The sequence below is a fragment of the Panthera leo genome, chromosome D4 (assembly GCF_018350215.1).
Source record: "Panthera leo isolate Ple1 chromosome D4, P.leo_Ple1_pat1.1, whole genome shotgun sequence".
Taxonomy (NCBI): Eukaryota; Metazoa; Chordata; class Mammalia; order Carnivora; family Felidae; genus Panthera; species Panthera leo.
The window spans coordinates 83,837,905-83,864,465 of NC_056691.1; the positions used below are offsets into that span (position 1 = coordinate 83,837,905).

The 26,561-nt window shown below is 44.3% G+C and overlaps 1 protein-coding gene across 4 annotated transcripts; it reads left to right on the top strand.

Moving 5' to 3' along the window:
• RABEPK (Rab9 effector protein with kelch motifs) lies at positions 1-26,164 on the top strand. 4 transcript variants are annotated; one of them, XM_042911810.1, is made up of 9 exons: positions 5,631-5,655; positions 7,631-7,689; positions 8,758-8,828; positions 10,110-10,267; positions 14,633-14,785; positions 19,326-19,487; positions 23,070-23,219; positions 25,104-25,253; positions 25,836-26,164. In XM_042911810.1, exons 2-9 carry the CDS (start codon positions 7,687-7,689, stop codon positions 26,126-26,128), a joined length of 1,140 nt encoding a protein of 379 aa, XP_042767744.1. In that variant the 5' UTR covers positions 5,631-5,655; positions 7,631-7,686; the 3' UTR covers positions 26,129-26,164. The 4 variants fall into 4 exon arrangements, with proteins under 4 accessions (XP_042767743.1, XP_042767745.1, XP_042767741.1 ...); XM_042911809.1 differs by lacking the exons at positions 5,631-5,655; positions 8,758-8,828 and adding an exon at positions 1-233; XM_042911811.1 differs by lacking the exons at positions 5,631-5,655; positions 8,758-8,828 and adding an exon at positions 237-312.
• Positions 26,165-26,561: the final 397 nt, after the last annotated feature.

Genomic DNA, 26,561 nt, shown 5'->3' on the forward strand with positions numbered 1-26,561 from the left:
GCTACCTCCGCACGGCATACGCTCTCTTCAGCTGAACCCAGGCTGCAGGTTTCTAGAGGCGAACCCTAGTTCAGACCGTGAAACCTACTGGGACCCGTAGTTGTCTGCAGCCTGGGGTTCTGGGATTTGTAGTTTTTAGTAGTGGCCCGCTACTTCTCTTTTACTCCCCTTCCCTTCCTTTAGACTTTCACTTCTACCGGCCCAGAGAGACTTTTCCGATGCAAAAAGACAAAGTAGGTGACTCTAGCCATTCCTTGGTTTCTCAGTTCGAGCCTTTTAAGCATTCTGTCACCAAAACATCTTAAAAATTGGGTAAGCCTCGCCATAATTACCTGTTTGTACTTATCCAAGTCCTCGTGAAAACCTCGTCTAAGCCTGTCAGGGACATCAGGCTACCAATCTTGCAGCCTTGGAGAAAAGGAAACAGTGATTAAGCGTTTCTGATGCTAAATGATATATAAATGCTGTTTTTCCGTTTAATTCTCATAACAGTTGATAGGAAACCAAGGTTCAGAGAGGTTAAGTAACTTGCCCCCAAATTTACACAGGAACTAGGCATAGGAGCCGAGGTTGGAACATAGGTCTAACTGGTTTAAGTATGCTTCAGTGTGAGTCTGATGATGGCAGGGAGTCTTCTGTTCTACTCCCAGTGCAAAAAACAGAACCTGGCACTTAGTATAACCAACAATTGTTCATTTAGCAGCTATTTGTTGAACACCAACTGTATGCCAGGTACTGTTGTAGGCCTTTAGGATATTGAGCAAGCAAAATAGACAGAGATCTCTATCCTCTGTCTGTAAGTACATTCTAGAAGAGGAGACAGAACATAAACAACATAATAAATAACTACAGCATTTTAGAAAGTGCTAAGTGCCGGGGTGGGGGAGCAGTATAGGGAGATGGGGTGATGTATTTCTAAGAACCACCAGAGGTAGGGGAGTTAGCCAGTCAGACACTTGAGGGCAATTATAGGGAAGAGGTTGGCACAGAGAACTTAAGGTGGAAGCATATCTAGAAGGAATTTTGGAAATGGGAAGATTAATGTGGTTGGAGCAAGAGGAGAGGTGATGAGAGAAAAGAATGGTTTTACTTTTAATCTAATAGGGAGTTACTTCAGGGTTTCGAGCAGAGGAGTAACATGTATAACTCATTTTAAAAGGATCACTCTCTGGGGTGCCTGGGTGGCTCAGTTGGTTGAGCGTCTGACTTCGGCTCAGATAATAATCTCGCTGGGTTTGTGAGTTCCAGCCCCGCGTCAGGCTCTGTGCTAACAGCTCAGAGCCTGGAGCCTCCTTCAGATTCTGTGTCTCCTCTCTCTGCCCCTTCCATGCTCATGCTCTGTCTCTCTCCGTCTCTCAATAATAAATAAACGTTAAAAAAATTTTTTTTACCAAAAAATAAAAGTATCACTCTGGTTGCTGTATGAGATTGTAGTAGGTAGTTGTTGCAGTTGGGAGACCACTTAGGAGACTTATAAAATCCAAAACTAGCAGGTGCTCGATATTTGTTCAAGTGACCCAGGACTGGATCTTCTTGCGCTAAAGTGTATTTGGGGGACATTTGACTAAACTTTAATGAGATCTCCGAATGAAGTTCTTTCCAACTATTCTGTAATTGTGAAATTGTTTCAAAGTAAAATTATTTTTTTTTAAGATTTTCTTTTTAAGTAATCTCTACACCCGATGTGGGACTCACACCCACAACTCCGAGATCAAGAGGCACATGCTGTAGTGACAGCTCAGTAGTGACTGAGCCACCTGGGCACCCCTAAAATTAATTTTTAGTTTGTTGCAGAGTGCCCGGGTGGCTCATTTGGTTAAGCATCTGACTCTTGGTTTCGGCTGGGTCATGACCTCACAGTTCTTGAGTTTGAGCTCTGCATCTGGCTCTGCACTGACAATGCAGAGTCTGCTTGGGATTCTTTCTTTCTTCCTCTCTTTCTCTGCCCCTCCTTAAAAAAAATTTTAAGTGTGTTACAGAATGAATGATGCCCACAAGTAGACATTTCTTCATTTATTCACTAAATAGTTATATAGCACTTATAATGTGAATGAGACAGATATGATCCTTCCTCTCATGGAGACAGAGGAGACAAATGATATAAATATAAATAAGCAAATACCTAATTGCAGTGTGTGATTAGTGCTAAAAAGGGAAAGGAGGGGTACTGTAAGTAAGAAAAATGGAGTGAAAGAAGCCTACTTTAGGTTGGCGGTATATTTTTCTTTTAAGTTTACTTACTTAAACTTGGGGAGGCGCAGAGAGAGAAGGGGAGAGAGAGAACCCCAGGCAGGCTCCGCACTGTCAGTGTAGGGCCGACATGGGGATGGATGAGGCGGGGAGGGGACGGCAGGGCTTGAACTCACAAACCGTGAGATCATGACCTGAGCCAAAATCAAGTCAGATGCTTAACCGGCTGGTCCACCCAGGCACCCTAGGTTGGCAATATAGTAGAGGTAAAGTGTGCAGACTCCAGCACCAGATGGTCGAGTTCAAGTCTAGGCTCTACTACTCGTACCATGATTTTGGCAAGGTTATTTATCCTTTTGGTGCCTCAGTTTTCTTGGCTTCTCTATGGAGATAATAACTGCCATCATATCGTATGGAGATGATAAGCATAATACTTACTGTATAGACTTGTACTGAGGGTTAACAGAGTTAATATATAGAAAGGGCTTAAAATGATAACATGTACAGAGTGAGTGCAATGTGTTAGCTCTTAGTATTAGGTGAGCAGGAAAGGCCTTTCTGAAGAGGTAACATTTGAGATTTTAGGGGAAAAAAAACAACATAAGGATGGCATGCTCAGAATTTCTTGGAGAAAAAATTCCAAATGAGGAAAAGATGCTATTGTTTTTGAGGTTTTAAAATTATTATTACAGTCCTCTTTAGAAAGATGGCAATTCACTTTTTTGGCTCTGAACCTCAGTAACTGGGAATTAGTCCTACTCAAGATACTTTCTCAGAACTGGGAAGGAAGGCAAGTAGGGGGATAGACATGACTGTTCTTTACAAACTATAATGTGCTTGAAAGGAAGGTGTCATCAGCATCATTGTTTCCCTCTCCGATACGTCAGTGAACAGGTAGGTAATGAAAGCAGATGGTATCCCCTTGCAGCGAAAGCAGGTGGCAGTTCCCACATTACCAAACCATCTGGCAAACTCCCTCCTGCAGCCCCACCTCATTCAGTGAACCTCACTCTTGACATCCACAGCAGAGAGAGATGAGGGAAGCATTCTTCAGAGTGTTTGGTGAGCTCTTAGAAGAGGTAATAGACACACCGGTCATTTACTTTGAAAACTGTACAGAACATGCTGACTGCCATGTGTTCTTTTTTTCTTTTTTTTTTAAAGTAGACTCCTCCCCCAATGTGTGGTTCAAACTCAGGACCCTGAGGTCAAGAGTCGCATACTCTACTGACTGAGCCAGCCAGGCGCCCCCTGGAATGTGTTCTTAGTGTTCCTCGGCAAAGCAGTAAATCCAGGCTCCTGTTTCTGCCATTTATGTAGGCTAGTTATTTTGTAAGTTCTCTGGGCCTCAATTTCCATTTTTTAAAGTTTTGTTTAATGTTTATTTAATTTTGACACAGAGAGAGAGAGAGACAGAGACAGAGACAGAGTGCGAGTGGGGAAGGGGCAGAGAGAGAGGGAGACACAGAATCCGAAGCAGGCTTTAGGCTCTGAGCTGTCAGCACAGAGCCTGACGCAGGACTGGAACCTGAGCCAAAGCTGGTCACTTAACTGACTAAGCCACCCAGGTGCCCCTCAATTTCCATTTTAAAAATAGATCTCAAAATTTCCTTTCAGCAATTTCTGAAATGTGACTTCTAGTGTAAAACATAGGTCTCACAATGAAAGTTGGTTGCCGTTTTGCCCACAGACCTCTTCCAATTTTTCTTATTTATGTGCAACTCCAGTTTGGAATCTTGAAATGGAGCTAGCCAAAAGACACAGGGCCCATCAGAGCATTCCACAGCTCTGAGCAGAAATCTCCATCAAGATGTACATGGACATATGGCAGAGCCAACTTAGCCTTGGTTTTCTTTCCTGAAGGAGAGCAGAATGACTGAATGTGGCAGACAGCAATGGAGATTTTTCCATTAATAATGGGAACTCATAAAGACTCCAGGTGTTTGAAATAAGATATTTGAGCAGTGAGGAGAGCTGCAGACCTCGAATTCCATTTTGTCAATAAATTCCTGTTATAGGGTAGCCTGAGTTGTTCAGTCGGTTAAGTGGTAGACTTTGGCTCAGGTCATGATCTCATGATTCATGAGTTCAAGCCCTGCATTGGGCTCTCTGCTGTCAGCGCAGAGCCCACCTCAGATCCTCTGTCCTCCTCTCTCTGTACCTCCCTGCTATGCTCTACCTCCCTCTCTCTCAAAAATAAACATTAATAAAAATTTTTAATGTTAATAAATTCCTGTTATAATTTCAAGAATTGGTATTCAAGGTATTATGATCCTATTCAAGAGATGAGGAAAATAGGGCTCAGGAAGAATCATGAACTTGGTAAATGTCAGGGTTAGATGGTTAGTGCTGGAGCCTGGATTTGAACCCAAGCATGGCTGTCTGGTTCCCACTAGGCACTATACTTCAGGAGCTCCTGAGATCTCCTTCCTTAGCTTTTTCCTGTTTCCTATGACACAACAACTGGCCTCAGCCCTCCTAAGTGATTGTGGGATTCTCTGGAACATATACATAGGTGAGTCAGCTCTGCATTTTCAGGAAAGCTGCAGAGAACCTATGCTCATGGAGATCAGAGGTAATGCAGATGAGCAGTCTAGCTCAGGACTAGTGTCTAGAGTTTATTTATAGGAATAGCATTATACTTTGCAGAGGACCAGCTCTATGCCAGCGACTGTGAACTGAGCGTTTTATATTCATTAGCTCATTTATTCCCCGCCATAACCTTGTGACAGAAATCTTACCAGCTCGATTTTACGGATGGGTGACACTGAGGCCCAGAGAAAAGTAACTTCCCCCCAAATGCTCTCGTCGATGAACATTTTATTCCTTGCACTTTTTGCAAATGTACCTAATTATTTTTCTGTTTAATCTCGCTCTCTAGTTAGACTGTAAACTCCAGGAGGCCAGGGGCCACGTTTGGTTCAGCATAGTGCCTGCCATAGTTACAAACGCTAATTATGGAATGAGTCAGCTGCTTAAGACACCAAAGCTTGAACTGACCTAAGACCAAGCAGGGACATTTCACACCTAGGAAAGGGTCTTTGAAACCATTTCAAAAACCATTTATAACATCCGCTGGAACTGAAAACACCCTAGCTCCTTCAGGGGAGCCCAGCTGCGGAAGGAATTTGGGTCCTCTAAGCCGATGCCCAACCCCCTGCACTTCGCTTGTTAAGTCGTTTCCAAGGAGCCCTGGCTTATTTACTCCGCCGGGGAGGAAAGGCCCCAGGGACGGCCGGCCAGTTTGGCTCCCGAGACACGCACAGCCAGGCCGACATTCCTGGCGGGTAGGAACCCTCCCGGTCCCCTTCCAAAGGGCGCGCCCTGGGGACCGGGCCAATGACGCGGGGAGACGGAGAGCGGTTGGCAGTCCCGCTCTTCCGGGCCTGGGGGAGGGGCGAAGGCACAACCCCCGCCCATGTTAGGGGCGGAGCCACAGTCCGGGACCATCCTAAGCTGCCGCAGGTAATGCGGTTCGGGTCTGGGGGTGTCCGGGCCGTGGGTTTGACGCGATCCTGGGCGGGAGCCGCCGCATCCTTTAGGGGAGTGGGCCCGGGCCGGGTGAAGAGCCCTGGGGAGGGCGTGCTCGGGTTCCGGCCCGGCCTCATTGACGGAAAGAAACCAGCCTGTTCTCTCCCGACACTGTGTCCTCTGTCGCTGCCACGCGGGGATGGAACTGGGGGATGGGACTGGCAGAGGTAGCTGCAATGAAGTCCCCGCTCATACGAAGTTTACCCACTGGGCTTTGGGGACCGCGGTCAGTGGCTTAGGCCAAAAGTTGGATTTGTTCGTTCATCTCCCAGAAATCTCATCTATGTTCTTTCTTCATTCACTCATCCCTCAATTCTACTCTAACTCGGGGCCCACTGATTGGTAGGTTCTTTGAAAGAATCTGAGAGGCCCAGCTCTGTTGGAATTTACTCTAGAATCTAATCTAGGGACTTTTAAATGGATAATCACATTCAGAGTGATCCCTGCAATGATGGTGACTTCATTGATAACCTTCAGAGGGAGAAGGAAGTAACTTGAGGATGTAAATGGAAAACAACAAATCAGGGAAGGTTATACTGAGGGAGGGACTTTTGAACTGGGCTTTGGAGGTTGGGAGTTTCCTAGTTGACCAGAAGGGAAGGGACATTTCAGGTACCAGAAGTAGCACGCAGATGCGAGATATGAAAGGGCCTGACATGTTAGAAACAACAAATATAGCAATAGTAGCTCACTATAGCAGTGGAGGTGAGTCCCTGGGAAAAAGGTTGAGTCCAGAAGGCTTTGAATGCCATGCTGAGGCATGGATTTATCCCAGAGATCAGTATTTCTCAACCTTTTAAGGTATTTTATCTTTTGGGGTGCCTGGCGGGCTCAGTCAGGAGAACATGTGAGTCTTGATCTTAGGGTTGTGAGTTCGAGCCCCGTGTTGGGTGCAGACATGACTAAAAGAAATTTTTTTTAATGTTTTTATTTTATTTTTGAGAGCAAGAGAGAGAGAGACAGAGCGTGAGTGGGGGAGCAGAGAGACACAGAATGTGAAGCAGGCTCCAGGCTCCGAGCTGTCAGCACAGAGCCTGATGATCTGAGTTTCGAACCCACAAACTGTGAGATCATGACCTGAGCCTAAGTCAGACACTCAACTGACTGAGCCACCCAGGTACCTCTAAAATAAATTAATAAAGCTTAAAAAAAAATAAGATATAAAATATTTTATCTTTTGATGAGTATAAACATCTTATGACCCTTGCAAATATTTTTTTAATGTTTATTTATTTTGAGAGAGAGTGCTAGAGCATGGGGGGGGGGGGCAGAGATAGAGGAAGAGAGAGAGAATCCCAAGCAGGCTCTGTGCTGTCAGTGCAAAGCCTGACATGGGGCTTGATCCCCCCAACTGTGAGATCATGACCTCAGCCAAAATCAAGAGTCAGGCGCTTAACTCACTGAGCCACCCAGGCGCCCCACCCCTGAAAATATTTTGACATATGTCCCTTCTCCATGAAAATCACAGACACACAGAAAACTTTAGCCAAAAAACCTCTGTAATTGGGGGCCTCTGGGTAGCTTAGTCAGTTAGGCATCTGACTTTGGCTCAGGTCATAATCTCACAGTTTGTGAGTTGAAGTCCCACGTCATGCTCTTTGCTGATAGCTCAGAGCCTGGAGCCTGTTTCGGATTCTGTGTCTCCCTCTCTCTCTGCCCCTCCCCTGCTCACCCTCTGTCTCTCTTTCTCAAAAATAAATAAAACATAATAAAGAAAAACCCTGTAATTGTGTCAATAAAGTTGTGTTATATTTGCCTCCCAAATTTAAGTTTATATCAAAAGGTTGGTAATGCTTATTCAGATGAACCAAGCCCTAGAAATCGGCACATCAAAAGGAAAGGTTTTAAAGAAGGAAGGGACCTGATTTGTCCTGTGTGTCTAAAAAGTGCCTTTTTTTCTTATGCATAGGAAACCATGAAGCTGCTGCCAGTCTTGGGGCCTGGAGACAAGCCCAGGAAAGCAACATGGTCTGTAAGGAAGGATTCAGACAGAGAAAAACAAGAGTTTTTGTTTCATTTATAAGTAGTTTACTAACATATTTGATCATCTCTGTGAAAGGGTAGAGACGAAGCTGTCTGTAGTTGCTGGTAATTAGACTCAAACTGTCTGAAAAGGTCTTCAGAGGAAAGATAGTGGGGCAATAATTATCACAGAGCAGATGTTGATTTTATTAAAATCCATTTACTAGGAAGAATAAGGCACTGACCATCTGGCATCCACAGCCCCAACACTGTGTCTTCCCTCAAGCTGTGACTCATTTTTAAGATTCTCAGGGAATTGGATTTGGATTAAACTGGCCTTACTGCTTCTTGGTTGCTTGCTCAACCAACACTTTATTCAACTAACAATGGCCTGACGGGCAGCTGCTGTGTAGGTGCTGAGGGTACAAAGGTGAATAGTCTCCTAGTAGTGGGGGTTACGGACTAAGCAGGTGGTGGCGGTGAGTGTGATCAGTACTGAAGGAGGGCTCACAGAAGGCTGTAGAGAGGAGACAATGCTTCTGCAGGACCTTGGAGAGGAGGGTCTCCAGTTTGGCTTCCCCATGTCCCCTCCTGCTCTCTAGCCAACGTAAATCTGCTCCTGGCATTCCCTGGTTTAAAACCCTTTTGTGTCTCTTTGATCTTAAGATAAAAACCAGAGTCCTTAAAATGGCCCACCTGTCCCTGCCTGTCTTTTCCAACCTCAGGTACCCTTACTCATCCTTTGTTCTCTTTCTCTTCGTTAACATGCCTTGCACTGCCCACTCAGGTACTGTATGTGCTGATCTCTACCTGGGTCACTCTTTCCCTCCATCTTTTCATTCCTCTCTTTGTCCACCTAAGTTCTCATACTTCAGAGCTCAGTTCAAATGGTGCTTCTTCAGGAAGACTTCTCTGACCCCCTCCCTCTCACACCTCTCCTTATAGGCTGAGGTCCCCTTAGGATATGTTCTCATAGTATATATCCCTATACATATCCTGTACTCCTTTATAGCACAATTAAAATAAAATGGGTATTTGTGAAATTACCTGTTTAATGTTTCTCTTCCCAACTAGTCTGTGAGGGCTCTGAAGGCAGGGACTTTTTGTCGTATTCACCACGTATCTGGGTGGCTGTGTGCTCTTGGGTAAGTTATTTAACCTTTCTAAGTCTCGGGTTCTCAGTTGTAAAAATCAGATGGTGATAATAGTACCGTCCTCAAAGGGGTTTTGTACAGATTAAGGGAAACCAGGATTGTAACAAAGTTCACAGCCTACGCGGTACATTGTTAGTAATCATCAGGTGATCATAGGGTATGTGAATCTGGTTATCAGAAGAGGGATCTGGAAAAGAAATTGAGACTGGAAATCGCTGATGAGTATGTAGATGGGTGGTAAATTGAGACCATCAGTGCAGATGAACTTGACAGGGTAAGTGAACACAGACTGAGAAGAGAATCCAAGGGTATTAAGGGTTAGGAGAAAGCTGGTAGGAAAGGAGTCAGGGCAAGAAAACAGAAAAGAGCAGCCAGAACAATGGGTAGAGAACCAAAAGGAAGGGATGTGGGGAAGCCAGGTGAGGAGAAAGGTACAAGAAAGAGGAAAGAGTCAGGAGTACCAGATGCCTGAGAGGTCTAATGAGCCAGTGCCTGAAAAATAGCTACCGAATTTTCTTTTCCAACCGGGAAGTTTGAATTATGTTTTTTGGTTGGCATTCAGAGTGACTTTAGAGAATGGGATGAATGGATCCTGTATTTGATTTTTTCAGAGTCCTAGCTCTGGCTTCTGAGTCAAGCTTTCTGAGTAATCTGGAAAAGCTCTTAAAATCTATACATTTTGGAGAATATTTCTTGACAGAGCATCATGGGTTAGCGGCAGGATCGTTGGGGCTATAGGTTCCTACGTGAGAGGCCATAAAGCTCTAGCCACCATTTACTGAGTCCTTCCCTGCACTGTTACAAGACTTCATCTTACCTTCACAGCAAAGAACTATTGCCAACCTCACTGTCCAAATGAGGAAACTAAGGTTCGGAAAGGTTAAATGACTTCTAAAAGGTCACACATCTCAAAAGCACCTGAGCTGGGAATTCACAAACCATGCTCACAGGTACCATCTCGTGCTGGGACACACCACTGAACTTCTCTGGGTGTCAGTTTCCCTGTCTGCCAAATGGGGACAATTACTAGTCCAGTGCAACCCCATTAGGTTAATGTGAGCTACAAGTGGGGACAAAATTGAAAAGTCAAAGGTTATGTGCAAATGTAGGGACAATTATCAATGAGGGAAATACTGCCTTGGTGGAAACAACTTAAGGTGGGTGTATGTATAAGACTCTTCATTCTGGTGAGTATTTCATGAGGAGTGGAAAGAACACACGGCCCCGTTTATTCTCCGCTCAGGTCTCCTGAATACATCCTTCCTTTGGCAGGTACACCTTGACCCCCCCTGGAGACAGCCCCTGTGCTCGGGTTGGCCACAGCTGTTCATATTTACCCCCAGTTGGTGATGCCAAGAGAGGGAAGGTCTTCATTGTTGGGGGAGCAGATCCAAGCAGGAGCTTCTCAGATGTGCACACCATGGATCTGGGTAAGACCAGCAGCTGCGGAGCCCGTGCCCTGTGGCCAGAGAGCAGGGCTTGTGCTACCGGCCATGACCAGACCATTCGTAAGAACACTGGTTGAGACCAGAGAGCAGGGTTTTCCTCTAAGAAAATGAACGTCACTGAGAGGCCCCTAACGTCTCAGCAGACGTCCACCAACCAATACCTCATTTTGGGGGGTGAAAGAGTCTCTATAGAGCCCCGGACATCCAACCATTGCTTCATCAGATATTTTTCTGGGAGATATTGATGGCTCCACCTCCTCTTCCATCCACATAATTCATTAATCACCAAGCCCTAAACGTCTCTATCTTCATCCACATCTGTCCATTTCCACTACTATGACTGCAGTCCAAGCATTTTTACTTCTCTCTCTTTTTGTTTTAAAGCCTGTCTGTTTTTTTAAAGAGTTTTTTTAATGTTGATTTATTTATTTTGAAAGAGAGCGAGCAAGCCAGGGAGAAGGGCCCAGAGAGAGAGGAGAGAAAATCCCAAGCAAGCTCCACATTGACAGTGCGGAGGCCTTTGCGGGGCTCAGTCTCAAGGACCATGAGACCATGACTTGAACTGAAACCAAGAGTCAGACACTTAACCACCCAGGTGTCCCTGAAGTTGTTTGTTTATTTTTTTTTTAACTTTTATTTATTATTAAGAGACAGAGAGACAGAGCATGAGCATGGGAGGGGCAGAGAAAGGAGGAGACACAGAATCCGAAGCAGGCTCCAGGCTCTGAGCTGCCAGCACCGAGCCCGACGCAGGGCTCGAACTCACAAACCGCGAGATCATGACCTAAGCCGAAGTCAGATGCTTAACCGACTGAGCCACCCAGGCGCCCTTAAAGTTTGTTTGTTTGTTTGTTTGTTTGTTTGTTTTGAGGGGGGGCAGGGACAGAGAGAGAGGGAGAGAGGGAGAAAATCCCAAGCAGGCTCTGCACTGTCAGCACAGAGCCCAGTGAGGGGCTCGAACCCACCAACAGCGAGATCATGACCTGAGCCAAAATCAAGAGTCAGACACTTAACCGACTGAGCCACCCAGGTACCCCTAAACATTATTACTCTTCAACTGGACATAACAACAGCCTCTTTTCTGGTCTCCCTGCTTCCAAGTTTACCCCGTAAATGCACCGTACGTGCATCTTCCATACCTAGACAGTATTGTCTAAAATACAAATCTGACCATGTCATTCCTATATTTCAAGCCTTTCCCAGCTCCTTTCTTGGCTCTCCCAAACCCGTATTTGCTACCCTGAGTATCTTTCAGTTCCTTGAACATGTCTTAAATTCTGGCCTCCAAGCCTTTGCACCTATAGTTCCCTCTGCTTGGAAGGCTCTTCCCTTTCCTTATCACCTGGCTACTATTCCTCTTTCAGATCCCACATTAACTGCCACTTCCATCAGAAAGCTTTCCCTGATACTTCTGGGCTAGTTTAGGCAGTACCACTGGAAAGGAGAAATCCTGTTTTCCTTCTCTACTCCTGTCTCTCCTCCCAGCACTAGTCTCAATACTTTATTTCTGGCCACCAAACGTCTGGGAGTCTTTCCCCATACCAAACAATTCTGCAACACCCGCTGGGTGTCCTACAACTCGATTCAGTTCTGACAAGATCCAGTTGACTTAGCATCACATTCTCACAGGTTAAGGGCTTGGTCCCATAGAACTGTCCTGCCCCTGTCCCACTGCAGATGCTAACCCCAAGTCCAGGCTGTTGCCTATGCTTCTGACCTACCAGCTATAAATTGGAGAGTCCCATGATCCCTACGGTTCCATTAATTTGCTAGAGTGGCTTACAGAACTTAGGAAAATAGCTTACATATTAGATTACTGCTTTATTATAAAAGGATATAACTCAGGAACAGCCAGATAGAAGAGATGCATAGGGCAAGGTATGGGGAGAAGGGCACAGAGCATCCTTACTCTGAGGGTGCACAATCCTCCCAGTACCTCCTCGTGGTTACCGACCTGGACGCTCACCAAATACCTGGTTTTTTCTGGAGGCTTCTTTATGCAGGCATGATTGATTAAATTACTGGCCATTGGTGATTGATTCAGCCTTTCCCAGAGGTGGATGTGGGAGGCTAGGTGAAAGTTCCAACCCTCTAATCATATGGTTGGTTCCCCTGGCAACCAGCCCCCATCCTTAGGGCTTTCCAGAAGTCACCTCGTAAACATAAATCCAGGTGTGGTTGACAGGGGCTTTTTATAAAAGACACCCTTTTCAATCTTATCACTTGGGAAATTCCAAGGGTTTTAAGAGCTCTGTGCCTGGAACTGACAGAGATCACATATATATTTCTTCCTTCCTCCCTTCCTTCCTTTCTTTCTCTTTCTTTCTTTCTTTCTTTCTTTTCTTCCTTTCTTTCTTTTTTATATTTTTTATTTATTTTGAGAGAGAGACGGGGAGAGGGAGAATCCCAAGCAGGCTCTGTGCTGACAACAGATGCGGGGCTCGATCTCACGAACCGTGAGATCATGACCTGAGCCAGAATCAAGAGTCAGATGTTTAACCGACTGAGCTACCCAGGTGCCCCAAGATCACATATATGTTTCTTTTTCTTTTTTTTTTTTTTTAATTTTTTTTAACGTTTATTCATTTTTGAGACAGAGAGAGACAGAGCATGAATGGGGGAAGGTCAGAGAGAAAGGGAGACACAGAATCTGAAACAGGCTCCAGGCTCTGAGCTGTTAGCACAGAGCCCGACGCGGGGCTCGAACTCACGGACCGCGAGATCATGACCTGAGCCGAAGTCGGACGCCCAACCGACTGAGCCACCCAGGCGCCCCAATTTCTTAATAATAAATCACAATGTCACAACCACCCTCTAGATTTCCATAGTATCCTGTACTTCCCCATCCTTATTCCACTTCACAGCTCTTACCACGTGTGATTATTTCTTATCCGTCTTCCCCACAGGAGTATAAGCTCTTTGGAAACAAGGAACATGGTTATATTACTCATCACTGTACCCCCAGCCACTACCATAGCACCTGGCACAGAGTAGGTGCTTTCTAAGTATTTGGATAGATGGATGATGAATGGAAAACGAACGGATGGTGACCACCATGTGCTTTACACGATGGCAGACCCCCATACGTGTTTTGTTAGGCCCATGCAAAGTCGCTATTATTGATTTAATCTAAGTTGTTTACCAACCAAACGTACAAGGGTCTACATATAAAAATTGAGATGGTTTGGCTTCTTTTGATGATTTTGGAAGCTCTGACATCAGTAGGCCTGTATGTCTACATGGCAACAGATTTTTGGCACTGAGCTGCCCCGCCTATCAAATGGGGTTCTCATCCCCCAACTTGCCACGTTCCCTCCTATGTAGGCACTTGAATTTCTACACCCTGCACTAGGAATTCAAAGGCAATTAAAATTTCTTCCAGCCCTCAAGAAACTCGCTGAGTAGTCCGCTTATATTTTTGGTGTGACCTATTATTACTAGCTTTGTGACTCTGGTTAACCTGTGTAAACCATTTGGGCTTCAGTGTCCTATAAAATGGGGCTACTGTCTTACTTCCCTGAGCAGTTGTGAGCTTGTTTTAGCCAGAAATCATTTAGCTGCAGGTAACAGAAACTCTCTTAAACCAGCAAAAAAAAGGAAAGAATCTAAACATAGGAGATAAAGCCTAGACTCAGGAGAGAGTAGAAGCAGGAATTGGAAAACTGTCAGAGATCATCTACCTCCTCCCTCATCTCTGAGGAGATCTTTTTTTTTTTTTTTTTGTAGTTATTTGGTATTTCTTTTCTTTTTTTTAAATTTTAACTTGTTTTGTTTTTTATTTTTTTTAAATTTACATCCAAATTAGTTAGCATATAGTGCAACAATGATTTCAGGAGTAGATTCCTTAGTGCCCCTTACCCATTTCGCCCATCCCCCCTCCCACGACCCCAAGATCTTCTTTATGTAGATGTTTCTTTCTTTCTCTTCTCCATACTTTGGCTTTAGCTGCTTCTCCATACATGCAAGAAGAAATCCAGAAATCTGTTCGAATTCCAGATTCTCTGGAGGGAAGATCTGACCCATTTGGGGTCAAGTAACTACCTTTGACCCAATGAGCTGAAGCTAGAAAGTCAAGGTGTAGTACAAACAGATCTTCTGGGATCTCTACCCCCCTGGTTGGGAGAATGGGGACAGTTTCCATAGAGGAGGGTTTATAGACTAGGCAGACAGCCCCCGAAATTCTATTATAGAACTTTTTGGAATTTGACCATATTCCCTGCCAGTGATCTGATGGTTGTGGTGGTTATGCTTTCGACTTTTTCTCCTCACTACTCTCCCCCAAGTTTGTCAACTGACATAAACTACAGTGGCAGTTCCAGTGCAGGAACTGAGTGAAATGTTTTCTAGGAACACACCGGTGGGATTTAGCCACCTCGGAGGGCCTCTTGCCCCGGTACGAGCATGCCAGCTTTGTTCCCTCTTGTGCTCCTCATACCATCTGGGTGTTTGGAGGTGCTGACCAGTCAGGAAATCGAAATTGCCTTCAAGTTCTAAATCCTGGTAAGTAGCCAAAGGTTCTTTTATTTACCTAAGGAAAGAAATCCAATTCCAATTCCTATAGCAAAACTCATTTGGATTGTACTGAATAATCTGTTTAACTTGCTGGCCTCATAGAAAACAGAAATTTTAACTTCTGGCAAAATCTGAAAAGAACAGAATTACATTTCCCCCACCCCCTCATCTCATAACATTTGCAATTATCAATTTGTTAAAAGCCAAAACTGGAAGAAACTTCAGAGAACAGTTATGCCAAGTGGGCGACCCAGGTCCAGGGGAAGTGACTTTCCTAAAGTCCTAAGAGAGTCAGTGACTAAGCTAGCCTAGAACCTGTCAGCTAGATCAGGGGGTCTTAACTGGGGGCGATTGTGTCCCTCAGGGGACAATTGGCCATGTCTGGACACATTTTGGGTGATCAAACGAGCATGGGCAGTTGCTACTCGCATCTAGTGGGCAGAGGACAGAGATGCTGCTGTCCCCCCTGCAATGCCCAGGACAGCCCCCCAGAATAGCGAATTATCTAGTCTCAAATGCCAATGGTGCCAAAGTTAAGAAACCCTGACCTAGATCCTCCGATTATGTTTCTTTTAGCCAAACAGTGCAAAGTTCCTACCCAGTCTCACTGGCAGTTTTCTCACTGACAAAGCAGTTTGGGAACATCTCTTCTAAGAGATTGTTGCTGAACCACCCATGGGAGGTGGACTTGTCTTTTGTTACAAATTATAATTAAAATTTTGTTGTTGTTGTTTTCTCTTTATAAATATAATAAAGGGCGCCTGGGTGGCTTAGTCGGTTGAGTATCCGACCCTTGATTTTGGCTCAGGTCATGATCTCACGGTCGTGGGATTGAGCCTGCACATCAGGTTCTGTGCTGAGTGTGGAGCCTGCTTAAGATTTTCTCTCTCTCCCCCCCTCTACCCCTCTCCCTCTCTAGCACAGGCTCTCTCTCTCTCTCAAAAAATACATGTATAAATAAATATAAGTAAGTAAATAAATAAATAAATAAAATTCATTTTAAAATATTTGAAAAGTGGGGGCAGCTGGGTGGCTCAGTCAGTTGAGCGTCTGACTTCAGCTCAGGTCATGATCTCGCGGTCCATGAATTCGAGCCCCGCGTCGGGCTCTGTGCTGACAGCTCAGAGCCTGGAACCTGTTTCGGACTCTGTGTCTCCCTCTCTCTCTCTGCCCCTCCCCCGCTCATGCTCCATCTCTCTCTCTCTCTCTCTCTCTCTCTCTCTGTCAAAAATAAATAAACATTAAAAAAAATTTAAAAATAAACGTTGAAAGCAAATTAAAAAAAATTTTTGGAAAGTGTAAATAAATGGACAAAAGGCATCCACAATCCTGTGACATTAAGGCTACTGAGAACATCTCAGTACTTCCTTTCTTTTATTTCTCTGCATTTTTGTAAGCCTGAGTTCATACTATTTCACCAGCACACTGTTGTACCTTTTTCCTTTTAAAATTCATAATTACTGCAGAAATTACTTCCTGCTGACATTGCTGTAACATCACCTTTAATGGCTGCATGATACTCCATTTTGTGACAATACCATCATTTGGTTGTCAGATTTACACCATTATAAATAACAAAGCCGTGAACATCTTTGCTCAGAAGTCACTGACAATTATTTGCTTAGAATTCATGCCTAGGAATAAAAAGACTATATAAAACATTGAGCCCGACAGCCTTTCCTCTGCTGTTCTGCCTGCCATTCCATTGTGGTATATTCAGTAAACTTCTATCTCCTTTGTTCTGCTAAAACAAAACAAAACACTGTGAACTTTAAGACTTTTGATACATGCTACCCAATTGCTCTCCAGAATTTTCCAACTGCTTCTCTCTCCAGCTGTGTTTAATAGTGCATTTTCACTCCTGGCTGACTTTGAATTTATCTTTTTTTAAAAAATATTTTATTTTTAAGTAATCTCTATGCCCAAGGTGGGGCTTGAACTCACAACCCCGAGATCAAGAGTTGCATGCCCCACTGACTGAGCCAGCCAGCCAGCCTTGAATTTATCTTTTTTTTTTTTTTTTTTTTTTTGAGAGAGAGAGAGAGACAGTGAACAGGGGAGAGGAAGGGGAGGGAGGAGAGAGAATCCCAAGCAGGCTCCATATCCAGCATGGAGCCCGACGTGGGGCTCTATCTCACAACCATGAGATCATGACCTGAGCTGAAACCAAGAGTCAGATGATTAACTGACTGAGCCACCCAGGCGCCCCTGAATTTATCATTTTTAAACACTGCTAATTGGATAGCCCAAAAAGCTTATATCTAATTCTTTAACTATGCACTTTGTTAACGATTAGCAACCTGGACATTTTCACATGCCAGTCAACTCTTGCCCAGTGCTCTATCACTAAGATGCTTGTTTGCAGACAGTTGGTCTTCTGTCATTTGGGGATAGTAATAGTTTCTACCTGGTTAAGTTTGGCAAGGATTCAAATAAACTCAGTATCTGGCACATAGTTAATGCTCAATAATTGTGGTGGTGGCAGTTGACGTAACTGTGGCTTGGCAGATGGAAATCAGTTCTGGATCCCTGGGCTTCTGACTTTCAATGATGGCATCCACTTGAATAAAATACAGAGAATTTGGAAAGCGTCTGTCAGAGGAATTGATTTTCTACCAGATCCGTTTTCTCTCCTAGATAGTATAATTTGACACCATGCCCAAGATATAGGAAAAATGTGAGTGAATCATTAGCTGTTTTGTTACTAAGGCTAGTCCGCCAAATGGCTTAGGAGTCCTTTGTGATTATTTGTGCCAGCGTTTGACTTGGCAGCAACACAGTCCCAGGATCTTCTGGTCCTGGAGGTTGAGCATCGACTAACCCCCCACCCCCAAGATCCAAAAGCTCTCCAAGGTCTGTAGCTATAGAGATAATGACATTTTGCTTTAGATATAGGCTGAGACTTGTTTCATCTCAAGGTTCATGTTTGAGTCCAATACATATTCCAGATGCTTCCTGTGGTACTCTGTGTACTGAGTGAAGACCTTTACAAAAGGCACAGAATTTCCTAGACAAGAAATAATCCCTGGTGTGTTGCAGTGCACGAGTGTGGGAGTCTTGACAGAACTGAGTTCAAACCTCTGCTCTGCTACTCACAAGCACTGTGACCTGGGGGAAAGAACTTGCATGTTCCGAGCTTCAGTTCCCTCATCTGCAAAATGAGGATACTTTCCAGCCACCTGCTAGAGTTGAGTGGATAATGACAAGACAGAAGGTTAAGGGCAATGATTCTGCACAAGGAAGATACTCATTGTAATGCATCTGTTTCTATAAAACTCATGCTTCACTCTAAAAAGAAATAAGCTTCTGTGCACCTCCCAAGGTAGTGAAATTTTATTCTCAAGTCAGACGAGTGGAAAACACCTAGATCTTGGTGTTATCAAGATGGAATTTGAATCCCAAGTCAGCCATTTATTAGCTATGTCCCTTTATTTTTTTTTTATTTGTTTTTTTAAAAAATTTTTCAATGTTTATTTTATTTTATCATTTTTTTAAATTTAATTTTTTTATTTTTTTAAACTTACATCCAAATTATTTAGCATATAGTGAAACAATGATTTCAGGAGTAGATTCCTTAATGCCCCTTACCCATTTAGCCCATCCCCCCTCCCACAACCCCTCCAGCAACCCTCAGTTTGTTCTCCATGTTTATGAGTCTCTTCTGTTTTGTCCCCCTTGTTTATTTTATTTGTGAGAGAGAGAGACAGAGCATGAGCAAGGGAGGGGCAGAGAGAGAGTGGGACACAGAATCTGAAGCAGGCTCCGAGCTGTCAGCACAGAGCCCGATGGGGGCTCAAACCCACAAACCGTGAGATCACTACCAGAGCCAAAGTCGGACCCTTAACCAACTGAGCCACCCAGGCGCCCCAAGATTTTATTTTTTTTTTTAAGTAAATCTCTACACCCAACGTTGGGCTCAAACTCACAACCCCAAAATCAAAGTCACACGCTCCACTGACTGAGCCAGCCAGGTGCCCCTAGCCATGTCATTTTAAACAAATGACTTCATCTGTCTCCGCTTCAATTCTCTTATCTGTAAAATGGAGAACTACTATTTACTTAGCACTTACTATTTATAAGGAACTATTATTATTACTACTGAAACTGTGATAACTTTGTCTACTTTCTTTTAATGCCACATAGTCTGGGGTAATTTGGCACATTTAGTTCTCACTTCTAGTGGGTATGCATTTTAGCAGATGTTGGTCTCCTCTGAATGGGCACAGGGCAGGGTAGTCAGCAAAGCAGAAGAGAGAGGACGTTTGAAGGAAGGCCTCCAAAATCAAATCGACCTCATTCTTAATTGCATGTGTGACTTTTTCAATCTTGGGGATTTGCCTCTATCTGGGAAAATTCTAAGTATCACCCACTACCCCTCCTTGACTTTGGTGGCACAAGAACCCTGCCTAGGCCTTTGCTGTCCCCCTTGGGGATAGGGGTATGAAAGGTAACCCTGCCTGGCCTCAGAGTCAAGATGAGAGGCCCATCAGCCTGGATATTTTAGGTGACTGCCTTCTCTCTAAACCAGAAACCAGGACTTGGACCATGCCGGAGGTGACCAGCCCCCCGCCATGCCCAAGAACATTCCACACATCGTCTGCAGCCATTGGAAACCAGCTGTATGTCTTTGGGGGCGGAGAGAGAGGCGCCCAGCCTGTGCAGGATGTGAAGCTGCATGTGTTTGACGCAAGTATGGACTGGAGGGCACCCCAGGGTTGCCACTTGCCAGGTCAGAGCCACCCTGGCCTACAGCTTACCTGGTGTAGGAAGAAGAGGTTAGAAAATGACACTTTGTCTGAGTGTCTCTCTTCTAGATGTCTTCGGTGTATCCCTTAGCTAATATCTTCTTCCCACAGCAAAATTTGCATTTAAAAAGGTATAAATGATCACTTTAACATAAAGTGTCATTTATAAAGAAAATAGTACGAGTTTCCCCTTTAGCTTCTCCTTCCCACTACATAAACAGAGGTAAACATTGTTAGCTGTTCCTAATGTCTCCTTCCGGACATTCTTATGCGTTTATGAAATTTCTATGAATTTTGAAGTTACATAAAAACTTTAAAACACATACATGGAATCAGATAATAAATACAGTTCTATAGCTTACTTTTGCAGGGGTGAGGCTAAATCTTAGTAGTTGAAAACATGCCCTTTGTAGCCACATAACCTGGACTCAGGACCAGATCTGACACATACTTTCTGTATTGCTTTTTTTTTTTAAGTAGGCTTCACGCCCAGTGCTGAGCCTGACATGGGGCCCAACACGGGACTTGAACTCACAACCCTGAGATCAAGACCTGGGCTGAGATCAAGAGCCAGATGTTTAATCGACTGAGCCACCCAGGCACCCCTGTATTACTTGTGACTAGTTAATCTTTCTAGGTCTAGGTTTGTTGATCTGTAAAATAGAAATGGTAATAGTGCCCCTACTAAAAAGAACTGGGAAGATTAAATAAGATAATGTCATACAGTGCATAGCACAGTGCCTGGCATATAGGGGGCACCCAAGGGACATGAACTGTGTTATCATCCCTTCATTTAATCATCCATCATGGATGTCTTCTAAGTCACAACCGGTTTCCTTGTAGAGCATATCCTGTGGGTATTCCTTATTTATTCAGTCATTTTCTTACTGATTGACTTTTTGCTGACAGCGCCACAGTGAACATAAATTAATTTTTGTATGTGTTACAAACAAGGCTCCAGGCTCTGAGCCATCAGCCCAGAACCCGACACGGGGCTCGAACTCACGGACCGCAAGATCGTGACCTGAGCCGAAGTCGGACGCTCAACCGACTGAGCCACCCAGGCGCCCCTCGTGTGTGTTTTTTAAGAGAGATGTAGCCTTTTGTTGAGAAGATACAGTAAGCAAACTTTCAAACTTATAAAGTGAAATTGGAAGACTGGAGACAGAGTATAGTATGACTTTTCTCTTTCCAGAAAGAATGGTGTTTGCAATTCTTTTAAAGCACTTTTTATTTCAAAAAAAGTTTCGTACGTTTATTTATTTTGAGAGAGTGAGAGTAGGGCAGGGGCAAAAAGGGAGGGAAAGAGAGAATCTCAAGCAGGTTCCACACTTGTGAGTACAGAGCCTTATGTGCGGCTTAAACTCACAAACCGTGAGAACATAGTGACTCTTAATCTCAGGATCATGAGTTCAAGCCTCACATTGGGGGCAGAGCTTACTTAATTAATTATTTTTTTTACAAAATAGCAGAAATAGGGGCGCCTGGGTGGTTCAGTCGGTTGAGAGCCTGACTTTGGTTCGGGTCATGATCTCACAGTTTGTGGGTTCGAGCCCCGCATGGGGCTCTGTGCTGGCAGCTCAGAGCCTGGAGCCTGCTTCAGATTCTGGGGGCTCCCTCTCTCTCTGCCCCTCCCCTGCTCGTGCTCTGTCTGTCTCGCTCTCAAAAATAAGTAAACATGGGGCGCCTGGGTCACGCAGTCGGTTAAGCGTCCGACTTCAGCCAGGTCGTGATCTCGCGGTCCGTGAGTTCGAGCCCCGCGTCAGGCTCTGGGCTGATGGCTCGGAGCCTGGAGCCTGTTTCCGATTCTGTGTCTCCCTCTCTCTCTGCCCCTCCCCCGTTCATGCTCTGTCTCTCTCTGTCCCAAAAATAAATAAAAAACGTTGAAAAAAAAATTAAAAAAAAAATAAGTAAACATTAACAAATATTTTTAAAAATAAAAGTTAGGGGCGCCTGGGTGGCTCAGTCGGTTGAGCGTCCGACTTCAGCTCAGGTCACGATCTCGTGGTCGGTGAGTTCGAGCCCCGCTTTGGGCTCAGGGCTGAAGGCTCAGAGCCTGGAGCCTGTTTCCGATTCTGTGTCTCCGTCTCTCTCTGCCCCTCCCCCGTTCATGCTCTGTCTCTCTCTGTCTCAAAAATAAATAAACATTAAAAAAAAAAAAAAATTAAAAAAAAAAAAAGTTAGAAAAAGCAGAAATAATTTCATATGTAATATTTGTGTCTTATATTTTTCACTTAAGCACAGTTCTCCCGTGATCATGAAGTCTTCAACAATTTTATTTATTTATTTATTTATTTGTTTGTTTGTTTGTTTATTTTAAGTAGGCTCCACACCCAACGTGGGGCTTGAACTCATGACCCTGAGATTAAGAGTCACATGCTCTACCAACGGAGCCAGCCAGGCGCCCCAATCTTTGACATTTTTTTTTTTGCTTTTTTTTTTTAAGTTTATTTATTTATTTGAGAGAGAGATAGAGGGAGAAAGATGGTGAGTGGGGGAGGGGAGAGAGAGAGAATCCCAAGCAGGCTCTGCACTACCAGCACAGAGCCTGACATGGGGCTCAAACTCGCAAACCTGTGAGAACATGACCTGAGAGGAAAATCAAGAGCCAGAAGCTCAACCGGCTGAGCCACCCAGGGACCCCTCCACTCTTCAACATTTTAAATAAATGCACAGTATTCTATCATGACTGTAGCAATAACAACTATTCACTTGTCTGTGCACTTAAGCTATTTTCCATTCTTTATTACAAACAATGCCATGATGAACGTGTTTATGCATAAACCTTTTTCAGATTATTTCAGATTGTATTCCTTTGAACGGTGGGGCTCTGTGCACAACCTTTAGGCGTACCACAAACAGTAATTCTCACACAAACTCTCATGTATTGAATACTTTGTCTGTGCTTATCTCATTTGATGCATACTTCAACCCTGAGAAGGAGGTATTATCTCTATCCCCATTTTATACCTGTAGAGGCTAGAGCTTAGAGAATTAACTGGTGCAAGGCCACGAAGTTGTTCAGTGAAATGACCCAGTTTTCACTCCAACTTCCCTGGTCTGTTATCCTATACTGCGGCTCCAGCAGGCCCTGCTAACTTCAAAAGTAGCCTTATTTTCCCATGCTTCCAGCAAGTCAATTAAGGGTATTGTCTTGGGAAAAAAAAAAAAAAGACTCTGAGGCCTGTCACAGAAGAAGCAGACTATTCTTTTTAATTTTGCTGCAGTTCCAGGCTGAAGCTTAAAGGAGGTCTTTTTAAATTCAAAGCGAGGAATGGTTTCCTAAAGCCCAGTAGAATGGGCAGGCGTGGTAGGTAGTGAATTCTCCAGCCCTGAAAGTGTCCAAGCAGAGGCTCTACAGGTTGTAGAAGGAAGGAGGTCTGGATTGAGTTGGCAAGTTGGAGTGAATGTCCCCAGGTCACTTTTTGCTTTCAGCGTCTCTGCTTGCTGGGGAGTGAAGCTTGGGTGTATTTCTCATGTTCTTGCTTCATAGCTTTTTCATCTGATGCCAATGACTACTTTTCTAGACACTCTGACCTGGTCACAGCCAGAGACCCTTGGAAAACCTCCATCCCCCCGGCATGGTCATGTGATGGTGGCAGCAGAGACAAAGCTCTTCATCCATGGAGGCTTGGCAGGGGACAAATTCTATGATGATCTCCACTGCATTGATATAAGTAAGTAGGGTAGAGGGCATGGGCAGTTATCTGCTTAAAATGAAATAAAATATACTTTGATAGAATATAGCCTTGCTCTTAAGTGTGGGTAATTTGGCCAGCCAGTGGAATCTTGGCTAGATTTCTGGCAAATGTGGCCTAAATAATAAATAATAATACCAATGAAAGCAATAATTTTCTGAGTACTTGCTATGTACCAGCCATTAGTTATCTCTTATGCTTCCAACAACCCTGCTCTTTCATTAAAACTCATTATGCTTTGGGTTCCCTGACTGGATTCCCTGACTGCCATTAGCCATTAACCCTATGCCCGTGAGGGATATGTGTGTCCTCGGAGTATGTCTGGGCGTTGGGGACCAGAATTGCCATGCTAAATGGTTAAAAACCCCTGGAAGAGGAAAGCTGGGGAGAATGTGAGAATCGTCTTTCAGTGTCTGAAGGGCTGACATGTTTTAGAGATCCTGGACTCATTCTGGGTTATTCGTTTAGATGATGAGCTCCCTTAGGGCAGAGGCTTTTTCTGTTTCCCCGGTATGTTTCCAGCACTTAACACAGTATCTGGCAGATTGCAGGTGATGAGTGTGTATCTTGGGTGGACAGACAAGCAAATGAACATGTTCTGCATTGCCCTAGACTATAAGAATTGGAGCTGTGGGCAGAAGGCATGAGAACTGCTGCTCAGTGTATTGGGCTGCCTTGCCCAACAATGAGTTCTCTGGCTTGGTGACATCTGAGGCCAAGTGACACTGGCTGGGATTCTTATATTGGCTAGAGTTTTGGCTGGGCTGAGTGATTCTCCCTTCCAACCCTGAGATGCTGGGCCCCTGCCTTGAAGTGACAAATGGAAAACATCTTCACGGAAGTGTTCCCTGCAGCGGTCAGCTGGGGTTGTAATGCTTATTTAGAAAAAAGAAAGTCCTGGGGTGCCTGGGTGGCTCAGTCAGTTAAGCGGTCCAACTCTGGATTTCAAGTCTTGATCTCACTGATTGTGGAATTGAACCTGTGGGATCGAACCCGCAGCGGACAGCAAATCACTATGCTTGCTTGGGTTTCTCTATTTCCCTCTGTCTCTGCGCCTCCCCTACTCACATGCACTCGTGCACCCCTGCGCTCTCTTTTCCAAAATAAGCTTAAAAAAAAAAAGTCCTATTTCCTTGTGCTGAGGAGCTACTTCCTGGTTATTTCTCTTCCTTTCCTACTCTAGTAATTCTCTAAACCTAAAATCCAATACTATCTTGCCTCATTTCAATGCTTGTTTGAAAAGACACAAATATCCTTGCACAAATAGGTTGGGAGTAGGTGTTGGAGGCAGCACATTACGGTGGAGAGAACACAGGTTCTAGAGTCAGACCTGAGTATCATGGCTGTGCTTCTTGCTAGCTGTGGGATCTCGGACAAGCCTCGCCCTCTTTAATTCCATTTCCTCAAATGTAAGAACGAGGGTAGACAGAAGTAATAGCAGTTTCTTGGGGCTGTTAGGAGAATTAAGTGAGCAAAATATTTAGTGCCTAGCCAGCACTCACAGAGTTGCTAAGGAACTGCTAACATTTAAAATGCACACACGCAGACATGGAACTCCCCTCCTGTGGGCTCCAAAATAGTAAATGGTGAGTCACCAAAGACAGTATCACTCAGTGGGCTCCAAAGACCACTTACCTCAGAATTACCTGAGCTGCTTGTTAAAACTAGATTCCGGAGCCTCTCCTCCCTCCCCGGACCACCCAAACAGAATCTCAAGCTCCCCCAAGTAATAAACCTTGTAATACTTCTCAGAGTGCTTGGTGAATGAGCTTCAGTGATTGGTCTGCCAACTACAAAAGTCTGACAAGTAAGGTTGAATCCATACTCTAGGCCATGTTGTACCCACTTTCTTTCTCTTGGCAGATGAGATGAAATGGCAGCAGCTAAGTCCCACTGGGGCATCTCCCGCAGCCTGTGCTGCCCACTCAGCTGTGGCTGTGGGGAAACACCTGTACATCTTTGGAGGGATGACTCCCACAGGAGCACTGGACACAATGCATCGGTATCACATAGGTGAGCAGGTGTTCACTGTGGATCTTTAAACTAATGCGACCATTCTTTGAAAAGTATCACAGCGCTTTAGTTTTTCATTTTGGTCCCTCCGCATCTAAATCTAAAGGAATCAGGGGTGCCTGGGTGGCTCAGTGGGTTAAGTGTCTGACTCTTGATTTTGGCTCTGGTCATGATCTCAAAGTTTCACGAGTTTGAGCCCCGTGTCAGGCTCTGCACAGACAGCACAGAGCCTGCTTGAGATTCTTCCTCTCTCCCTCTGCTCTTCCCCTGCTTGCAGTCTCTCTCAAAGTAAATAAATTAAAAAAAAACCCAAAACTTAAAAATAATTCTCCCTCTCCCTCTGCCCCTCCCCTGCACACATGCACACACTCTCCCCCGCTCTGTCAAAAATAATAACCCAAAGGAATGAAAACCAAACTTATAGGGAATGACATCATGAAAGCAGTAACACTGCCAATAGATTTTTTTTTTTTCCTTTTATTTCTTATTTCTGCTAGTACTTAGTGATAACAGCAAATCACTGAGCATTTCTGGAAATTTTTTGACGCAGAGCCTTTGTGTATATTGTTTTTTCTAACACAGAAAAGCAGCATTGGACCTTGCTTAACTTTGATACTTCTCCCCCCCCTGGACGATTGGATCATTCCATGTGTGTCATTCCATGGCCAGTGATGTGTACTTCTGAGGAAGAAGATTCCAATTCTCTCACTCTGAACTGTGATGCTGAGAAAGGGGATTCCGCCAGCAAAGGAGTGACCCAAGATGGTGACTCACATGAGGAAAGTCAGACTGACACACTGCTTTGTTTTGTGTTCGGCGGGATGAATACAGAAGGGGAAATCTATAGTGACTGTATTGTGACTGTAGTTGACTAATCCCACATTTTTATTAAATGACAACTTTTCAGGGAAGTTAAATGAAACCTTAGCTATTTTATACCTCCAAAATATTTTCTGCACTATATACCCCTCTAACTCTTACCTAATTTGGGAGGTGAAGAAATGGACAGCCCAGTGCAAAAACCTCTATTATATAAAGGGTTTTACCAGCAATACAACCTAGGTGGTAAGTGTGATTGGTCAAGATACTGATCACAAAAATGTTGGAGAATTAAGCTGTAGAAACCATAGTGTGGACATTTACAGGTTGAAGCCTATCTTTCTAGTATTCATCTAGTAGCTGCTCTCCAGAAAGAGGTGCAGCCTGTTGGCATGTGAGAGCCACTGGGGACAGGGATGAAGACTGGCCCTTGTCTTTCCTAACCACCTGCTAACCCCACAACATACAGCACTGCAGGTCACTTTTAAC

What these genes read in the sequence shown, in the direction of transcription:
- RABEPK (XM_042911809.1), top strand. An exon ending in GCTGCATGTGTTTGACGCAA is followed by an intron (nt 19,488 to 23,069) that starts GTATGGACTGGA and finishes CTACTTTTCTAG; the next exon opens with ACACTCTGACCTGGTCACAG. An exon ending in TCTCCACTGCATTGATATAA is followed by an intron (nt 23,220 to 25,103) that starts GTAAGTAGGGTA and finishes TTCTCTTGGCAG; the next exon opens with ATGAGATGAAATGGCAGCAG.